Source organism: Prionailurus bengalensis, chromosome C1 (assembly GCF_016509475.1).
Source record: "Prionailurus bengalensis isolate Pbe53 chromosome C1, Fcat_Pben_1.1_paternal_pri, whole genome shotgun sequence".
NCBI lineage: Eukaryota > Metazoa > Chordata > Mammalia > Carnivora > Felidae > Prionailurus > Prionailurus bengalensis.
Window position 1 is genome coordinate 143,684,630 of NC_057345.1, and position 17,708 is coordinate 143,702,337.

Below are 17,708 nucleotides of genomic sequence, written 5' to 3' on the forward strand. Positions count from 1 at the left end.
TTCTTTCACCCCTTCCCCTTCTTGAGGTGGTTGTATTGGATTCTGGTACTCAGTAGCTAAAGTTTATTGAAGCCTTATTATGTCACGAGCTCAATGCAGGACATTGCAGTGTTCACTCCCTTATTTTTAGTGGCCTTCCTGTATAAAGCCTCTTTTATCAGGCTCGTCTGGAAATCCTCCTGGAGTAGCTTGTGGCCTCCTTTTAGGTGAGGAAAATGAAGTTCAAAAAGTTAAGTGACTTGCTAGTGAACCTACATACAGCAAGCAGTTGTAGTTCTGTGATATAAACTCAAGTTGTTGTTTCTACTCTGAAGACTAGAATTTTGGTCCCCAGCCACCGACTTTGCTGGAGACCCCACACCACCATCTTTGTGTCTCCCGTAAAAGAGGTACGTGTTTCACGGTGACCCTACTTTACCTTTCAAGGAGGTTCCTTTTGTCCTCATTTTCAGGTGAAGGTAATGAGACTCAGAGAAATTTAGTTACTTGCCAAAATGAACGGCTAGTAACTGGAATTTGAGCCCAGGCCTCGGTGATTCCAACCACAGAGCTTATCATTGTAGTTTATAGGGATGACCAGAAGACCTTGTAAAATCCTGGCGTTCTTTGAGAGTCATGTAAAAAAGATTGTTATGATAATATAGCTTTTGTGTTAATGTATTTTGATAAATCCCATTCATTTGAAAATCATGCATGGTATGTGTGGCACCTCTTTATTAAACAGTGTCTCCATTGCCCAATCGTGTAATAACAGAGAATATATTGTGCTTACCATTTATAAATATATGTATAGAAGAGAGAAGGGGGGAATGAATGGGCCTGTTTGTCAGCGGGCCAGCTGCCACACATAGAACATTGCCGCAGTTCTAAGCCAAGACCCCCGAGATAGGGAAGTGTGGGGGACTGGATTTCAGGATCAGGTTTTAAAGATTCATTTAAGAAGTAGAGTAAATACTGGGGCACCTGGGTGGCTCAGTCGGTTGAGTGGCCGACTTTGGCTCAGGTCATGATCTCGCCGTCCGTGAGTTCGAGCCCCGCGTCCGGCTCTGTGCTGACAGCTCGGAGCCTGGAGCCTGTTTCGGATTCTGTGTCTCCCTCTCTCTGCCCCTCCCCCGTTCATGCTCTGTCTCTCTCTGTCTCAAAAATAAATAAACGTTAAAAAAAAAATTAAAAAAAAAAGTAGAGTAAGTACTAAATAGTAAGTACTAGGTAGTTTAAGGAGAAAACTTTAATATCCAACAGTGGTTCATTTATATGTGGAATTGAATTACTCTCTAGAACAAGACGGTTCCAAATCAGGGGCACACTTGAAGCTGGCAAACTCTTTGGATGGAGGTTACTGGATAAATTGTATTGCATAATCCCTCAGGTCCTTAGGACTTGAACTTGAGGTTTCATATGCAGTAGGATAAATGGATTCATGTGAGTTGGTATTTGGTGTTTTTCTTGAGTGAGGAGAGTGGAGTTGTTTAAGGATACAGAGATTAAATGGACACTTTTTGTGTTTTGGCGTTTTCCCCAACACTTAGAGCTCTCTTGGAGAAGCATAACACTGCTTTGTAGGAAACAGAAAAGTGTTTACATCCAGAACATACTGAGTGGGTGTACTGAGTTCAGCAGCCCAGGATCATGTCCCCCAGGCCTACTGTTGTGGTTTAGTCAGCTGGGAAGCACAGGGAATCCATATAGTTAGATTCCATATCCCCTTCTCCCAGCCATTTGTCCATCTTGCTCTTGTTTGCCTGCTGTTGCTCCTTTTTCCTGTATACAGCTATGTCTAACACTTAAGATTGAATGTAGTGCACACCCTGGGGCATGCTTCCCAGAAATTTGTTGTCTGTAAACGGAGGTGTTTGCTTTCCCTTGAAGGTGCTTTGTTGTTTTTGCTTTGCTTGGTATATTTGCAGACCATTCATCCTCATTTTAGACTGAGACCAGATCGTACGCTTAGGGGACACCTTATACCTAGAGCACATCGCTGTCGTGTGAGACTGTAAAACCAGGAATAATTCACATGACGTGGAATATGAACCTTAATATTCTCCTAGAGAGAAACAACAAAGATCAAAAACCTCTGCCCTGAAAAAGGGATAGCTCTTACCAAGGTGTCCGAGGGTTCGTGTTTCTACTACACGATTTAGTTCAGTTGTTTAGTAAATCATGTTATTTAATGTCATTGTTTTGTATTGCATGTAAAAAAAAAAAATCTTAGTTACCACGTATCAAACACCAGAAGGTTTCATTTTGCTGGTATTGTATTGGTATTTACTTAAACCAGGAATGTGTATTAAGTGTCTTACATGTCTGTACATGTTGTAAATATTGTGGAAGAGATCAAAGTATGTCAGGGAGCTTTCCCTCACATGAGTGAAACAGCCTACACATGTAAAATGGTGGGGCAACACACATGATCGTTTGGTCCCCAACACAAGTGCTTTGGGAGATGATTTATAACAAAGGCAACTCTAAGCATCATATATGGAAGACCCAGGCTCTAGATGGAGTTGTAGATTTGGGTGGAGAAAGATGGAGGGGGATAGTAGGAGGGGCAAATATGGTATGAGCTGGAGGATGAGGGAATGTCATTCTGAACCTTTTAAATGTACCTAATTATTTATTAAATTTTTTTTTTAACATTTATTTATTTTTGAGAGACAGTGCAAAACAGAGCATGAGCAGGGGAGGGGCAAAGAGAGAGGGAAGACACAGAATTTGAAGCAGGCTCTAGGCTGTGAGCTGTCAGCACAGAGCCTGATGTGGGGCTCGAACCCACGGACCATGAGATCATGACCTGAGCCAAAGTCAGATGCCTAACTGACTGAGCCACCCAGGCACCCCTAAATGCTTTTTTTAAATTTTAGATGATTGAAATAGGCATTGTTAATAATATTTAATAACTACCTGAAAATATATGTTGGCTATGTTAGGGCTCTTGTGACCCTAATAATTTGTTTAAAAGAATACAGATCCAGCAATTGCACTATTAGGTATTTACCCAAAGGAAATAAAAATACGGATTCGCAGGGGTACTTGCACCCCAATGTTTATGGCAGCATTACCAACAATAGCCAAACTATGGAGAGAGACCAAATGTCCATTGACTGATGAATGGATAAAGAAGATGTGGGGTGTGTGTGTGTGTGTGTATGTGTGTAAAAGGTAATATTACTCAGCCATCAAAAAGAATGAAATCTTGCCATTTGCAATGACATGGATGAAACTAGACTTTATTATGCCAAGTGAAATAAATCAATAGGAGAAAGAAAGGGAAAGTGGGGAGGGGACAGGAGAAGAGACGGTAACAAACCACAAGAGACCCTTAATGATAGAGAACAAACCACGGAGGGAGGTGGGTGAGAGATGGGCTAGATGAGTGATGGATACTAAGGAGGGCGCTTATTTTGATGAGCATTGGTTGATGTATATACACGATGAATCACTGAATTCTATTCCTGAAACCAGGATCGCACTGTATGTTAACTAAAATTTAAATAAAAAAAAGGAAAAACAGCAAACTAATAAAAAAGAATACAAAAGACATAGTGGGGGGTATATCTTTATCAAAATATAGCTTGTGTGGCTGAGCTGATTCAGCACATAATTATTGTGCACCATCTGAATGTTGGGCACCTTACGAGGGGCTATAAAGAGGACTTCCCTCTGGGGACTCTGCAGTGTGGTAAGGACAGAAAGATAAATCAGTAAAAGAGAATAAGACCAGTGGTCCCTCAAGAGTTTGAGGTTGTTCAATAATTCTTTTTTTTGGTTGTTGAATAATTTTATTCTCAATGTCAGTTATTTTGGGAATTTTTCAGTTTTTGTGACATCTTAAGCAGTTAAGTGCTTTAAAAAAATTAAATATAAAAGTGTCACATTAAACCCCATGTGTGAACTAACTTGAGGTTGTTTGTTACCACAAAAATACCAGAGGCTCAAAATAGCCTTTTTTTCTTAATTTAAAATCAGAAAAATACTTTAGCAATAAGGGCATTCAAATAATAATGCAAAACAATAAAATAAAGGGTATTTTTGCACACATATTATTTTAATTATGTATTAAAGTCTTCAAGGTTTTATGTTCTTTTTCAACTTAATAAGTTTGTTTTTGTTGTTTTGTTTTGTTTTGTTTTGTTTTTTTACAGGTTTTTAAAACTAACTGATAGTAAGAGGTACCTCATTTGGTGCTTTTTTATACCAGGATGTTATATACATAGAGACAGAAGTTGACTTGATGTTTTTTCCCCACAACTGTGTAGACAAAAGGCTAAGTAATAGACTAATTGGAGAGAAAACCAGGAGCAGAACCATGAGGACATGTTGCGTGTCAGAAGGCTGCCATCCAAGGACTCTGTCTTTCTGCCTGCCTTGGCTTAGCCTGTCTGTAGATGCTGTGGGTCTCCTGGAACAAAGTCCATCAAGATCGATAAGCGTATGTGCAGTGAAAGCTAGGGTTTGCCATTGTCAGTGTGTTAGTATGGGTAGTGTAGAGTTTTATTTCATACCGTGTCTTCATATGAACTAGTAGGTTTATTTTTAGATTTTTCAGTAATTTAATCTTAGGATATTGCCTCGTTCCCCAAGGTTTTCCACTTCCTACTATAATTAAGTTCTGGCTTTTATCAATTTGAAACACAGCATATGAAATGGAAATCATGCCCTTCCTGACCATTGCCAGTGGGAAGCAGATATGAAAATTTTGGAATTTGTTGTGGAAAGAGGGAAGCCATACATTGGGGGAGCGAGAGCATTGTCAGCCAAAGTATTAGTTTTCTGTTGTTTCTGTAACAAATTACTATGAATTTAGTCACTTAAAACAACTCAGTTTATATTATGGATGTGAAAGTTAGAAGTCTGACAAGGGTGTTAGTGAAACACTAGGTTAGTGACACACTAGGTTAGGAAACCTAGTCCTTCAGCAGGGTTCCACTTCTAGAAGGTCTAGGGGAGAATCCATTTCTTTGCCTCTCTCAGCTTCTAGAGGCTGCCTGCTCTCCTTGGTTTGTGGCCTCTTTCTTCCATCTTCAAAGCCAACCTTGGCTGGTGAAATTCTTCTCACATTGTGTCACTCTGATTTCTTCCCTCTGACTCTCTCTTGCCTTATTCATCTGTTTTTTTTTTCTTTAAACTATTTTTTCTTATTGTGCTAAAATATCCATAACATGAAGCTTATCATTTTAATCATTTTAAAAAATATTTATTCATTTACTTAGAGGGACAGAGAGAGCAGGGAAGGGGCAGAGAGAGAGGGAGAGGGAGAGGGAGAGAATCCCAAGCAGGCTCTGCACTATCAGCATGAGGCCTGACATGGGGATTGATCCCACGAACCATGAGATCATCACCTGAGCCAAAACCAAGAGTCGGATGTTTAACCGACTGAGCCACACACATGCCCCTCATTTTAACCATTTTTAAATGTATAATTCCAGTAGCAATAAGAAAATTCACAATGTCATATGATCACCACTACCTTTTTCCAAAATTCTTTATCACCTCATATATCTGTGCCTATTAGGCAATATTCCCCATTCTGCATTTTCCCCAGCCATGTAACTTCTAATCTATTTTTTGTCTTTATGGTTTAGCCTTTTCTAGATATTTCATATGGGTAGAGTCAGATAATATTTGCCCTTAAGTGACTGGCCTCTTTCACCCAAGCATGTTTTCAAGGTTCAACCATGTTATGGTGTGTATCAGAACTTCATTTGTTTTTATGGCTGAATAATATTGTTGTATGTATATAACAAATATTGTTTATCCATTCACATTTTGATGGACATTTGCGTTGTCTCTAATTTCGGCTTTTGTAAATTACGCTGTCATAAATCCTGGTGTACAGGTATCTGGTTAGTCTGTTTTTGATTCTTTTGAGTATATAACTAGGAGTGAAATTGTGGGATCAGCCATTAATTCTGTTCAAATTTTTTGAGAATTACCACAATGTTTCCATGGTGGCTGCACTATTTTACATTTCCAACGGCGATGTACAAAGATTCAAATTTCTCTACATCATCAACAAATATTTTCCATTTTAAAAATTCTTTTTCTACTGTAAAGACTTGCGATTACATTGGTTGATTTAGGTGGTATAGGATAATCTCCCAATCTCAACATCTTTTTTTTTTTTCTTTAAGTTTATCTATTTTTTGAGAGAGTGCGTGTGCATGCAAGTGGGGGAAGGGCAGAGAGCAAGAATCCCAAGCAGGCTCTGCACTGGCACCACGGAGCCTGATGTAGGGATTAAGCTCACAAGTTGTGAGATCATGACCTGAGCTAAAGTCAAGAGTCGGTCGCTGAACAAACTGAGCCATCCAGGCGTTGCCCCGCCCATCTCAACATTTAAAAAAACAATTTAAAAAAAAATTTTTTTTTTTCTCAACGTTTATTTATTTTTGGGACAGAGAGAGACAGAGCATGAACGGGGGAGGGGCAGAGAGAGAGGGAAACACAGAATCGGAAACAGGCTCCAGGCTCTGAGCCATCAGCCCAGAGCCTGACGCGGGGCTCGAACTCCCGGACCGCGAGATCGTGACCTGGCTGAAGTCGGACGCTTAACCGACTGCGCCACCCAGGCGCCCCTAAAAAAACAATTTTTTAAAAATGTTTGTTTATTTTTGAGAGAGAGAGAGAGAGAGAGCATGAGCAGTGGAGGGGCAGAGGGAGAGAGAGGAAGACACAGAATCAGAAGCTAGCTCTAGGCTCTGAGCTGTCAGCACAGAGCCCAATGCAGGACCTGAACTCACAACCTGTGAGATTGTGACCTGAGCTTAACTCAGATGCTTAACTAACTGAGCCACCCAGGTGCCACCCCCCCCCCCCCCCCCCCGCCCCATCTCAACATTCTTAACTTGGTCACCTCTAAGGTAACCTCTTAGTATGTAAGTAAACATTCATAGGTTCTTGGGATTAGCTTGAAGACATCTTTGGGAGCCATTATTCTGCCTATGACAGCAAGTCTGTCCTAGAAGTCACAGCTGTGTACAAATGAGGAGCTATAGATTTCAGGCTGTAGTTTTTGGTCCTGGTTGTGGTAGAAATCTTCATTTTTAAGTCAACAGCATAATTTTTCACATGCTGTCTCAGAAGGTGTGATGTTAGTGGAATGTAAACTTGAATTAGTTTCTTCCTTTGATGATACTCATCCTAAGATTGAAGAATTTGAGCCAGTAAGTTGGGCTAACCATGAATATGGAACCAGGTTCAGTAGTCTTTTCCAGAGTAATTGGGAAGGGGAGAAGGAGACTAACAATGACCCTAATGATCTATGAAGGGAAGTTAAGGCATGTTGCTGGGAAAGTGTTGGGAGAGAATGAGGCCAGGGCATCAGAGGAATTGGACAGGATGAAAAAATAAGCTTGTTTCATGTCAGCAGGTGATAGAGATCACATTCTTAGGGCTTGATTGTAGTGGAATCTGGCTATTTAATGTGTTATAATTAGAGCTTGGTGTCTGTAATTCTCAATGTTTTTACTCTGAAGAATCATATGTCATAGAAAGTTAACAACTGATCAGTGGAATATGAACCCTTTCTCTGGATTTTGATCCACTTTGGTCTGTGCCAGAAATCCCAGCACTTGAACACATTTGCCCTTATGTTGTCAAGTGGTTGCCCATGAAGTAATTTTTTAGCATCTTAAGTGTGGCCTCTTGTGTGACTCCCCCATCCCAGTATGCAAGTTTGTGCAGGTAGACATAGCTCTTGGCACAGTAGTTGGCGGACAATTGGTAAAGAACTGTTTGAATTCGAAAATATGTCTGGGACCTATCAGGCCTCAGGCTTCTAATGACAGATATGATGTGTGAAAGAAGTTGAGTATTGCTTTCCATTATTCCCTTCAAATTTGAATATGACTAGAATCTGTATTTCAGGAGTTGGCATGAAGGCCAGAGAGGAGGGATGTGTGATTTTGTTGGTATCTGTTGGGTATTGAATCACTTAAGCTGCAAAGTAGTAGTAGATAGGTGGCCTATAGAAAAACTTGGCTTAGACTACTATAGTTCTGCCTTTCTATTCTTTAGGTAAGATGGGCTTTCCCACCTAGCTTTACCCATGTTGATGATAATGGCCTTGCAATTAAATAGAAACACTATAAATATATATACGTGTGTGTGTGTGTATGTGTGTGTATAACAATACTTGTTTATTCCCATTTGCAAAGGGCAGTGAAAGTGTGACTAATTTAAAGCAGTAGACAATTTACATGAGGATTTGGGAGGTTTTTTGTGTGTTTACTGGTAAAAACATAATTTTCTAGAGATTCGTAATTTTGCAAATAAAATGAGTTGTTCTATGAATACAAAGCCCTGAGTCAAGGAGGAATGATGGAGACAATGGCAAGTGCTGGTACTTATTATGATAGAAGAAAACCTGTGTAGTTGGGATATGACAGAGGCTTACTAAAGCAGAATAGTTATTCAAGCATTGTAGTCATATTCCTTAAACTGCTGATGATAATAAGAGTAACACTATCTAATATATATTGAGTACTTAGCATGTACAGGATTTTTTGCTAAATACTTGACCTGCATTATGTGATTTACTTTTGTAGAATATACACGTATGTGTACACACACACACACACACACACACACACACTAGATGTAAGTGGGCCTCCTTTCATGATAATGGAAAAAGAGAAGCAGTCACAGAGCACCTGGGAGGTGGCTCAGTAGGTCAAGCATCCGAGTCTTGATTTTGGCTCAGGTCATGATTGCATAGTCATGGGATCGAGCCCCAAGTTGGGCTCTGCGATGAGTATGGAGCCTGCTTGAGATTCTCTCTCTCCCTCTGCCCCTCTCCCACATGTACACACACACTCTCACTCTCTCTAAAATTAAAAAAACAGTAATAGTCCTATTGGCCTGGATTCCAGGTTCTAGTACTGATAATAACCACTTACATGAATGTGGACCTTGCCTTTAGTTTTTTGAGAGTGTGTGGTTACCTATAAGAGACAGAATAGGACTAAAATACTACAAGCTTCCCTTCTAGCCCCATACTTATTATAAAAATGCTGTGGAAGAGTTATTTGTATTTAGTTCAGTCCTTAGAAGAAAGCCTTCCAAGAAAACAGGTGTAAGTAAAATCATGAATGGGAGGTTAGAGGTAGGTCTCATTGTCCCAGTTCCCCAGAAAGGACTGCTTTCTAGTCACATTTTATTTTGAAGATGAAACTAGATGAGGGAGCAGGCTGATTTCTCCTGTTGTAGGCTTTTCTGGCTGCAGCAAATGATATTAATACCCTCAGTGATTAAATACAAATAAAGTGGCAGTGAAAGATGTCTGACTGATGATTCCTTGTGGAGACTGTTGGGCTGACTGCCTGAGTCCTGTGCCAGGAAAGATGCTGAATGTATTTTAGCAACATCCTCTAGGCTAGGAGGATACTGAAATTTACGGTGTCAGGTAGTTGCTTGGAACTGGAAGGAAATGGTTTGGAGGTTAGCTGAATAGAGGTGCCGGCCATGTATTGAATTTGCAGCCTCCCTCTGCTGCCCTAAGGTGTTGCAGTTTTAAAGTGAACTCATCGGAGAATTGGTACATTACTTAGTGATGCACAGAGAAACGCTTTATCTTGAGGACCCCAAAGGCTTGCTTTTCCTAGATATTTCTTGGGCTGATGGATTCTCACTGCCTGTCAAGTAAAGTTGAAATTCTATGCTCTCATGTCGAGGACCTGGCCTTTCTAACTCACACTATCCCCTTCTTACCCTCTGGTTTATTCTGTATAGTGCACAGTCCTCTGCCTTTTCCTACATTCGTATGTCTGTTCACTCTTTCCCTTCACCTAAAGTAGTGAGAATAATAAGATCTAACCTATTTAGTGTCTTCCATGTACACTTTGTGCTATATGTGTTATCCAACTTAATTTTTCTCAGACTCTATGAGGCAGGTAGTTCATTATTACCATTGTCACCATGGCTTCTCATGGTGATCACCACTAATCTTCAGGGAATTGAGGTTCAGTTTAAGTAATGCACCCAAGATTACAGTATTAATGAGTAGTGCAGTTAAGATGACGACCCAGGTGGCCCATCTCCAGAGGCCAAATATTAAAAACCATATTATGGCATAAAATGCCCTTCTTTACTGCCCTCCTCACACATCTAAGCCCAGTCATTTTCCTTTAACAAAACGACAAAAAGTATCAAATCAAATAAAAAAGGTTTGATTATATTATGTAACCAGTTCTGTTTTGTATTAATGTACTCATCTTGCCTTGTGCTTCTCTGAAGCCCGAGTCTACCTCATATTTGTATCTCGATCTTTGTTTGGTTTTTATTGGGGCTTATTGTGTTTGCTGAGTTGCTAGAGTACCTGGCTACGTAGATTTGACCAACTAACCCTTTTGGGGGATTCTAGCTCATATTTTTTAAAGATATTGAAGACATGTTAAAATACCAGTATTTTGGAATGTCTGGGTGGCTCAGTCAGTTAAGTGTCTGACTTGAGGTCGTGATCTCAGTTTGTGGGTTCAAGCCCCACATCAGGCTTTGCACTGACAGTGCGGAGCCTGCTTGGGATTCTCTGATCTCTCCCCTCTCTCTGCCCCTCCCTGACTTGCACTCTCTCTCTCAGAATAAATAAACTTAAAAAAATCCTAGTATATGCTCGAAAATATTAATAGCTTAAATAATGTGCATTTTCATCTTAACTTTATATGTTTATGATCAAGTCTCTGGATATTCAAGTAGAATTCTTGGATTGTTTCGTTGAGACAGGTCATGATATAGAAACACTTAAGTGTCATGGGAAGGGGGTGATCATACAGACATACTCTTCTGAGTCCTGGCTTTGTCACTTATCTCCTGCAGGGAAGAGTTACTTAATCTCCTTGTCCTTCAGTTTTCTTCTGTGTTAAGTGGAGAAGATAATACCTACTTGTCAGGATTATAAAGCAGATTAAATTGGCTAATGCATGCAGAGAGCCAGAGTGCCTGAGAAACCATCAGTAAATGGTACATCTTGTTGTTTTTAACCCTCAGCTTTGATTCTGACCTTCTATTTTAAATGACAGTTACTGGCTTCTTCAATTCGTGACTTTCATTTTCATTTGCTTTTGATTCAAATTGTGTGGCCTATGATCACCAATAATAAGTGGTAGAGTCACAGTTATAATCGAGCCAGTACAACTCCAGAGCCCAACTAATAAATCCCTGCCCCATACTGTCTCCTTCGATCCCAGTCCAGCCTGTGCTGCCCAGTCATTTATGGCAATCCATCTCAATTCCTGCCCGTTTTTTTTTTTTTTTTTGTAGGAAAAGGTAATGGTTCTGGGGAGGGGGAAATGAAGAGTTATTTGCATATAGAGCTTCAGTTTTGTAAGATGAAAGAGTTCTAGAGATCAGCAGCACTAAATATAGTTCATACCTCTGAACTGTGGTTGGAATGTGGTTGGAAGGGCAAATTTTATATTAGGTGTATGTATGTTTTTACTGAAAATTAAAAAAAAATAATTGTTTCTTCTTTTCAGTTCCCCTGAAACTTCTGTACCTTTTATTGCTTAAGAACGCCTGAGCTGTTTCTCCTGTGACATGCTTTTCCTTGCTTCCATAGGAGACATGGCTTGTGAAGTCCATGTTCCTTTGTTTTTCTCTATGCAGGTGGCTATGGAATAAAAGAGCTTCTGTTTTTGAATCTGGTGACTTAATACTTGGAAGTTTTAATTTAGAGATTATGAGAACAAAGGTGTATTATGGTTACATAAGATGTATTTGATAGGGCTCACTTTCACTACTGTGTGTCTGCATATCACTGTGGGTTTCTCAACATGAGCCTCAAGGATATCAGGGAAAAAGAAGGATGTTGTGCAAGTTTTTCAGTGTTCCCATGAACCTAAGATAAGAGCTGATGTCAGAAAGTTATATTCCTAGGACATGGGTTTATTAGGTTCAGAATAATTTGGGTACCTTCATTCTGTCTGTAAGTATGACTTCAGATGTATAGACTGTCATAGACTCTTTTTAACCATAATTAATGTCTCCATCGTTATTTTCCTTTGATTTCTCAAAAGGTTTTAAGATGTAAAGCCCACTTAAAAATAATATAAAATAGCAGAGCTAAGCAGAAAACCAGAATATAGACGATAAATGTAACTACAACTTGCAGTAGATAAATTGTTACAGTAGATGTTGATCTGAATTTACTGGCAATAAAAACAAAACAAAATGAAGTTCCGGTCCCATGATTTATTATGTGTGGCAGAAGAATGCCTACAACATGATTTTTCTTTTTAGGGAATTGTCACCAGAGTTGACCTTGAAGATTTTTTTCCCCATGAATTCTTGTTTGTAGGATAATTACTAATGAGTAATAGATATTATCATTGAGGTTTTATAATGAACAGAAGCACTCTTTAGTGTATAGACTTTAATAGCTGAAGCATAAATCCTCTGTCAGTGAAGATGTTTTCAGACTGAACGGTATTACTGAGTTAGGTTGCATTTCATTTATTTAGCAACCTGCCTAGTGCTTACTATTTGCTATATTTTGTGCTAGACACTGGGGATTAATGGGAGAAATTGTCCTTGAAGCACTTAGTCCAGTGGGGAATTGAGGTGGGCAAACAGATTATTATAGTGTGCGAATTGCTTTAATGGAGACATGTGTACCAGGCCGTTGGAGCCCAAGAGGGTATGTCGTCTTGGAATTGTTGGGGAAAGGTTCTGATTATACATGGTATTTGAGCTGATTCTTAAAAGTTTGCATGGTTGAAAGGAAGGAAAGCAACATGTCCGTACAGAAAAATGTTCTTGGATGCTCTAATTTATTTTAGCTAGGAACTTGTATGATTGAGAAATAATTAACAGCCACTAAACTTTTCAACTCAAATATCATATGTCTTCAGTGGATGCTTGGCATGTACTTGAGTGCAGCAACTTCATGATTAAAATCTCTTCTATTCCTAGAGTGCAAATATTCTGGCCCATGGTCAAAGCCCAGTAAATACTGGATGGATAGATGGATGAAAGGAAAGAGAAGAGAGTCCTATGTCACAGATAACACAAAGTATGGATGAGGTAGAGTTGTCCAAACATTTAGCTTGAACTATAGAGTCCTGCCTTGTGCAATGCAAAAGTAATGAGATCGTTCTAAAAAAGTTTTAAGGGCAGTTATTACCAGCTAATCACAACATCCTTGGACTCTAGCCAGGCCTCTGTGGAGTGTCTGCTTTTGAATAGAGCTGCTGCTACTTGGTCCCTGTAGAATTATTAAGATGTGCACTGTATGCCTCAGCAGTTCTGAGGACTGACCCGTGGAAGAGGTTATTTCAGATGCATGGCAAATGATTACCAAGTGCAGTACTGGTTTTGATGTGTTGACGTTGAGCATCTTTTCCAGATAATAACTAGTCAGCAAGCTCAAAAACACTTATCATGACTCTTCTCATTCAGAAAGATGTAGACCTTTTTCTCGACCTTCAGAATCATGTGTTTACTTGTTGCCTGACTGTTCTTCAGGATGTGTCAGAGCTATCTCAGACCTAAAAGGGGTCACTTAGAAGTCTTCTTCTTCACCACTTCCTCTAGACCTGTGCTGCCTTTTATGGTATGCTCCTTTCATTAAATGGACAGACCATTCATCTGGTGACTCAGGGTAGAAGCATAATATTAATTTGTGACATCTTCCCTTAGCCTTTATATCTAATCAAACAATTGCAGTTAATATTTTTGACATCTATCCACCTTCCTTCATTTGAGTCATTGGCCTTGTCCAAGCCACAATCATACCTTTGAACTGTTGGCCTCTGCTTCCACTTTGGCTGTTTCTAATCAGTTCTCCACATACACATACGATCGTCACTGTGAAACGTAACTTGCTTATATCGTCTTATGCTTATGAGTCTTCAATGGTTTGCTGTTGTACTGTCGATAAAATAAAAGGTATTTATCCTGGCCTACGTGGCTGGGCATGATACACCCTTAACTTGGCTCTCCAGCTTTATCTTCCCCTCATTCCCTCTCTTACTCTGTCTCCACTCACAATGACTGTCTTTTGGCTTTTTGATGTGCCAAGCTGCTTCCTGACTTAGTGTCTTTTCCCCATTTCCTCTCCCCAGTATGCTGTTGTGCACTCTTGACCTGGCTCAGTCCTTCTCATTTTTTGTTAAATTAATTGTTACTTTTTCCTGAGGGGTCTTTTCAGATGGGCCATTCTAAAGTGCCCTATGATAATCTCTGTCAAGACTTAACAGAGTTTAAGAAGATGAGTTCGTTTCATTTGTATCTCCCCCACCATGCTATGATGCTTGGTGGGGACCATATCTGTTTGGTTCCCCAGTGCACCATGCAGTACAGAGCTTGCATAAGGCTGATGCTTCAGAAACATTTGTTGAATGAAAGACTGTTCCATTAAAACAAAAGTTGATTTAGATAGAAAGGCAATAACAGGGACTCCATCTAACTCCCGTAGCAGTGTTTGCAAATTGATTCTACTTGAGTGTCTGGTAGAGTACTAACAGAAAGTCAGTTATTACCGTGTTGCCTTGCTGAAAAGAAAAGGTGCATTTTTAGTGTTTATTTTTGGGAGCCTGACAGACTCAATATAGGTTTTGTGGTGCTCATGTAAAGCTGTACAACTAGGAGCAAGTTAACCAAGTTCTCTGAGGTCTACTTTCCCATACATAAATTGGGGAAATTTATATCTCATGAGCTTGTTGCAAAGATTTGTATGAGCTTATGTGAAGTGCTTCATACAGTGCCTGACACCTTGGAGGAGTTCAGGCCTTCTTTTTCTTATCCCCTTTATATCTCAAGAGATTAATAAGGACTCAGAAAAACTCATTTAACTTACCTCATAATCTTACTGTTTTTATTTAATGCATAATTACACCCAAGAGTATTAATGTGGGGGTCAAAATCAGTTTAGGGGGAAATAATCCATCTCTAGGGTACAAATAAGCAATGATGGACTGGTTATTTAATGGTCAATAACATTGGTTCCCCTCAGAAAGGTAGACATGGAATTCTTCTTTGTCTTGTCCCAAGGGTGGTTCTTTAACCTAGTAAAGCTGTAATTACGCATAAATACAAGTAGTTATTTTTCTTTCTAGTTCAAGGAGATATTCTATGGAGATAGTGATAGGAAAACATTTCCCCATTTTAGATATTTCTATGGAGAAGCCTTGGCAATACCATTGCAAACTTTGAAGTCCAAAACTCTTCTGTATATGTTATCAGCTTTGGGGGCAATTGAAAATAGTAGTATTCTGTTGGATTGGACTCAAATTAGTAGGTGGTCTACATCTACCGTTTCCTTAGGCATCCCACTCTGGATGCCAAATTGAGCTTAAAGGAAAATGCTTGACTTATATCTTCAAAATTATAAAAGTTAATTCTCTATCATTAAGTCAGAGTAACTCACCCATCCTTGCCTCTATTAAATGTATTCCACTGAATGATATGAGACAGTAAAACTGTGGCATGTTGAATTGCTTCTCTATAGGCCATATTTTTCAGAGAGCTAGGGTCTCTAGCATTAAAAGTTGAAGACCTTTGGATGTGTCTACTCAAATACTGACCCAGGCAAGGATCTGCATTGTTAATTTAGGGATACGTATGATTTAGAGCATTGTTATGAGGGGATACATAGACAGTTAAGACGTAAAACATTAATTGACTACTTAGCTCAATTTAGAGCATGGAAACTTTAGGGAGGCCAAAGGAGCGGATATGAATTCCTTCTGGAGCTCTCTCACTCTGCCCTGTTCTGTGGCCAAAGATCTCACCTCAGACCCAAGCCAAGTATCTTGAAAAAGTTTGTAATTGGTCATTTGGGATATTGGACTAAAAACATGTGAATGTGGGCGCAAATCCATGACCAACACTGCAAGAGGTGTGCTGTATTGACAGAAGGAGGTCTGTATGAGTTCCGATGTCTAGACATCTCCTTGAGCTCGTGGTCAGTGTCTCACTGCAAACCCAGCTTCATAACCAATATAGCTAACCCGGGAATCATGGTTGCTAATGTTAACACACGTCCTGAAGGAGTACATTCATCTCCCAGAGGTAACAAAAGCCACTCGCACTGTTTTCAGTTTTTTCTTTCTTTCTTTTTTTTCTTTTTTAACGTGCTCTTTTACTTAAAATAATCTATGAAAGTAAACATTGGTGTTGTCTGTCAATGGTTCTGGTCATTGAGTTGGTTTTTTTGTTTTTGCTTTTTTTTTTTTTTTTTTGGTGTTTTGTGTGTTGGGTGGGGCTGCGGCGCTTTAAAAGGAAATTGGGGTCATATGTTCTCAATGACTGAGTAGAGTGGGAGCATACTATTAAATGAAGACATAATGTATTATTTTTGGTGAGATGCAAGTCTGATAGCTGAAAGCATCTGCTTTCAGATGCAAAGACCCTATCAGATCTAGCATAGGACTTCAGGGATTCTCTAGTCCATTAAACTGATTCGATGTTTAAATGACTTCTGTAGGTGTTTTGGTTTAATTAGATGCTAGGAATTGTATAGAAGTCCTGAAAGACCCACTATTGTATTCTTTGGTCTGCCTGTGAGTTAGCCACCCATTAGCAGCCTGCTGTGGAATGTGACCTATCTCTTTCCTTTTCTTTTTACAGAATGCTATGAACCTACCCCCTGACAAAGCCAGGTTACTGCGGCAGTACGATAATGAGAAAAAGTGGGAGCTGATTTGTGATCAGGTAAGACACAGTGATGCTTTTATCAGGAAACAATAAAAGAAGAAAAAATCAATTTCCTCTCTAAATACGATAGACTGTTTCTATGATATGCATGGATTTCTGTTTTGTGACTCGTTGCCTTCATATTTCTTATGACCAAAGGTAAAGCTAGGTGCCTTTCTTTTCCTTTTCCTTTTTCTTTCTCTTCCTCTTTTTCTTTTTCCTTTTTCCTTTCCTTATTTATTTTTATTATTTTTCAGAGAGAGAGGGAGGGAGGGAGGGAGAATCCCATGCAGGCTCCACTCTGTTAGGGTAGAGCTGGAAGTGGGGTTTGTGCTCACCCAAAGCGGGGCTCCAGCTCACAAACCTTGAGATGATGACATGAGCCGAAGTCGGATGTATAACCAACTTAGCCACTCAGGCGCCCCAGTAGATTTTCTTCATAAGAGCTTTGTATTTAATTTTCAAAGTAGTCGTATGCATTCATATCCCTATTTGACAGATGGGGAAAACAGAGGAAAAAAAAAAAATCATTGCTGAAGATGACCTAGCTGTTTAATGGTAAAATGGCCTAGGTGGTCTGATTCTGGAAAACATGCAGATTCAGGGAGTTGTATGCTTACCCACTGCTCTTTGCTCCCTTCCTCACAAAGTACTCAAGTATATGCATGAGCTACTGAGCGATAAATAAAAACTACAGGTTGTATCTGTTTCTCTGGCTTGCAGTTTGATAGGCTTTCCTGAGAGAGGGGGGTGGCGGTGGAGAGAGAAAGAGAGAGAGAGAGAGAGGAAGGAAGGCAGGTGGTTGTAACTTAGGTACCAAGCCTTGCCTGCCCACATTATCACTATGGTGAACTGCTATGTTAGATTAACCATCAGTAATTTAGAAAATTGTAGCAGCAGAAAGCTTTTAGTCACTTATGGGTAACCCATTGGTGTGTCACACACCTAAACATCATTTCTCCTGTTTATATTTGTGAGGAGAAAGGTAAAAACTATGAGCTTAAAGCATTCATATGGTAAATGTCAGATATCGATGTTTATTGGTGGAATGTTTGTCTTGTTATCTACATGGACCATGT

General features: G+C 39.6%; 1 protein-coding gene across 11 annotated transcripts in view; it reads left to right on the forward strand.

The window, feature by feature from the left end:
- The window catches only part of FMNL2 (formin like 2), a 311,215-nt gene that overhangs the window by 164,160 nt on the left and 129,347 nt on the right, over positions 1–17,708 (forward strand). For all 11 annotated transcript variants that reach the window (XR_006296829.1, XM_043576720.1, XM_043576725.1 and 8 more), the window contains exon 2: positions 16,564–16,647. Coding sequence is in view for 10 of the 11 variants with exons in the window: in XM_043576720.1 (XP_043432655.1) it covers positions 16,564–16,647 (84 nt within the window). In the remaining variant the exon portion in view is untranslated. The remainder of the gene's footprint in view (positions 1–16,563; positions 16,648–17,708) is intronic.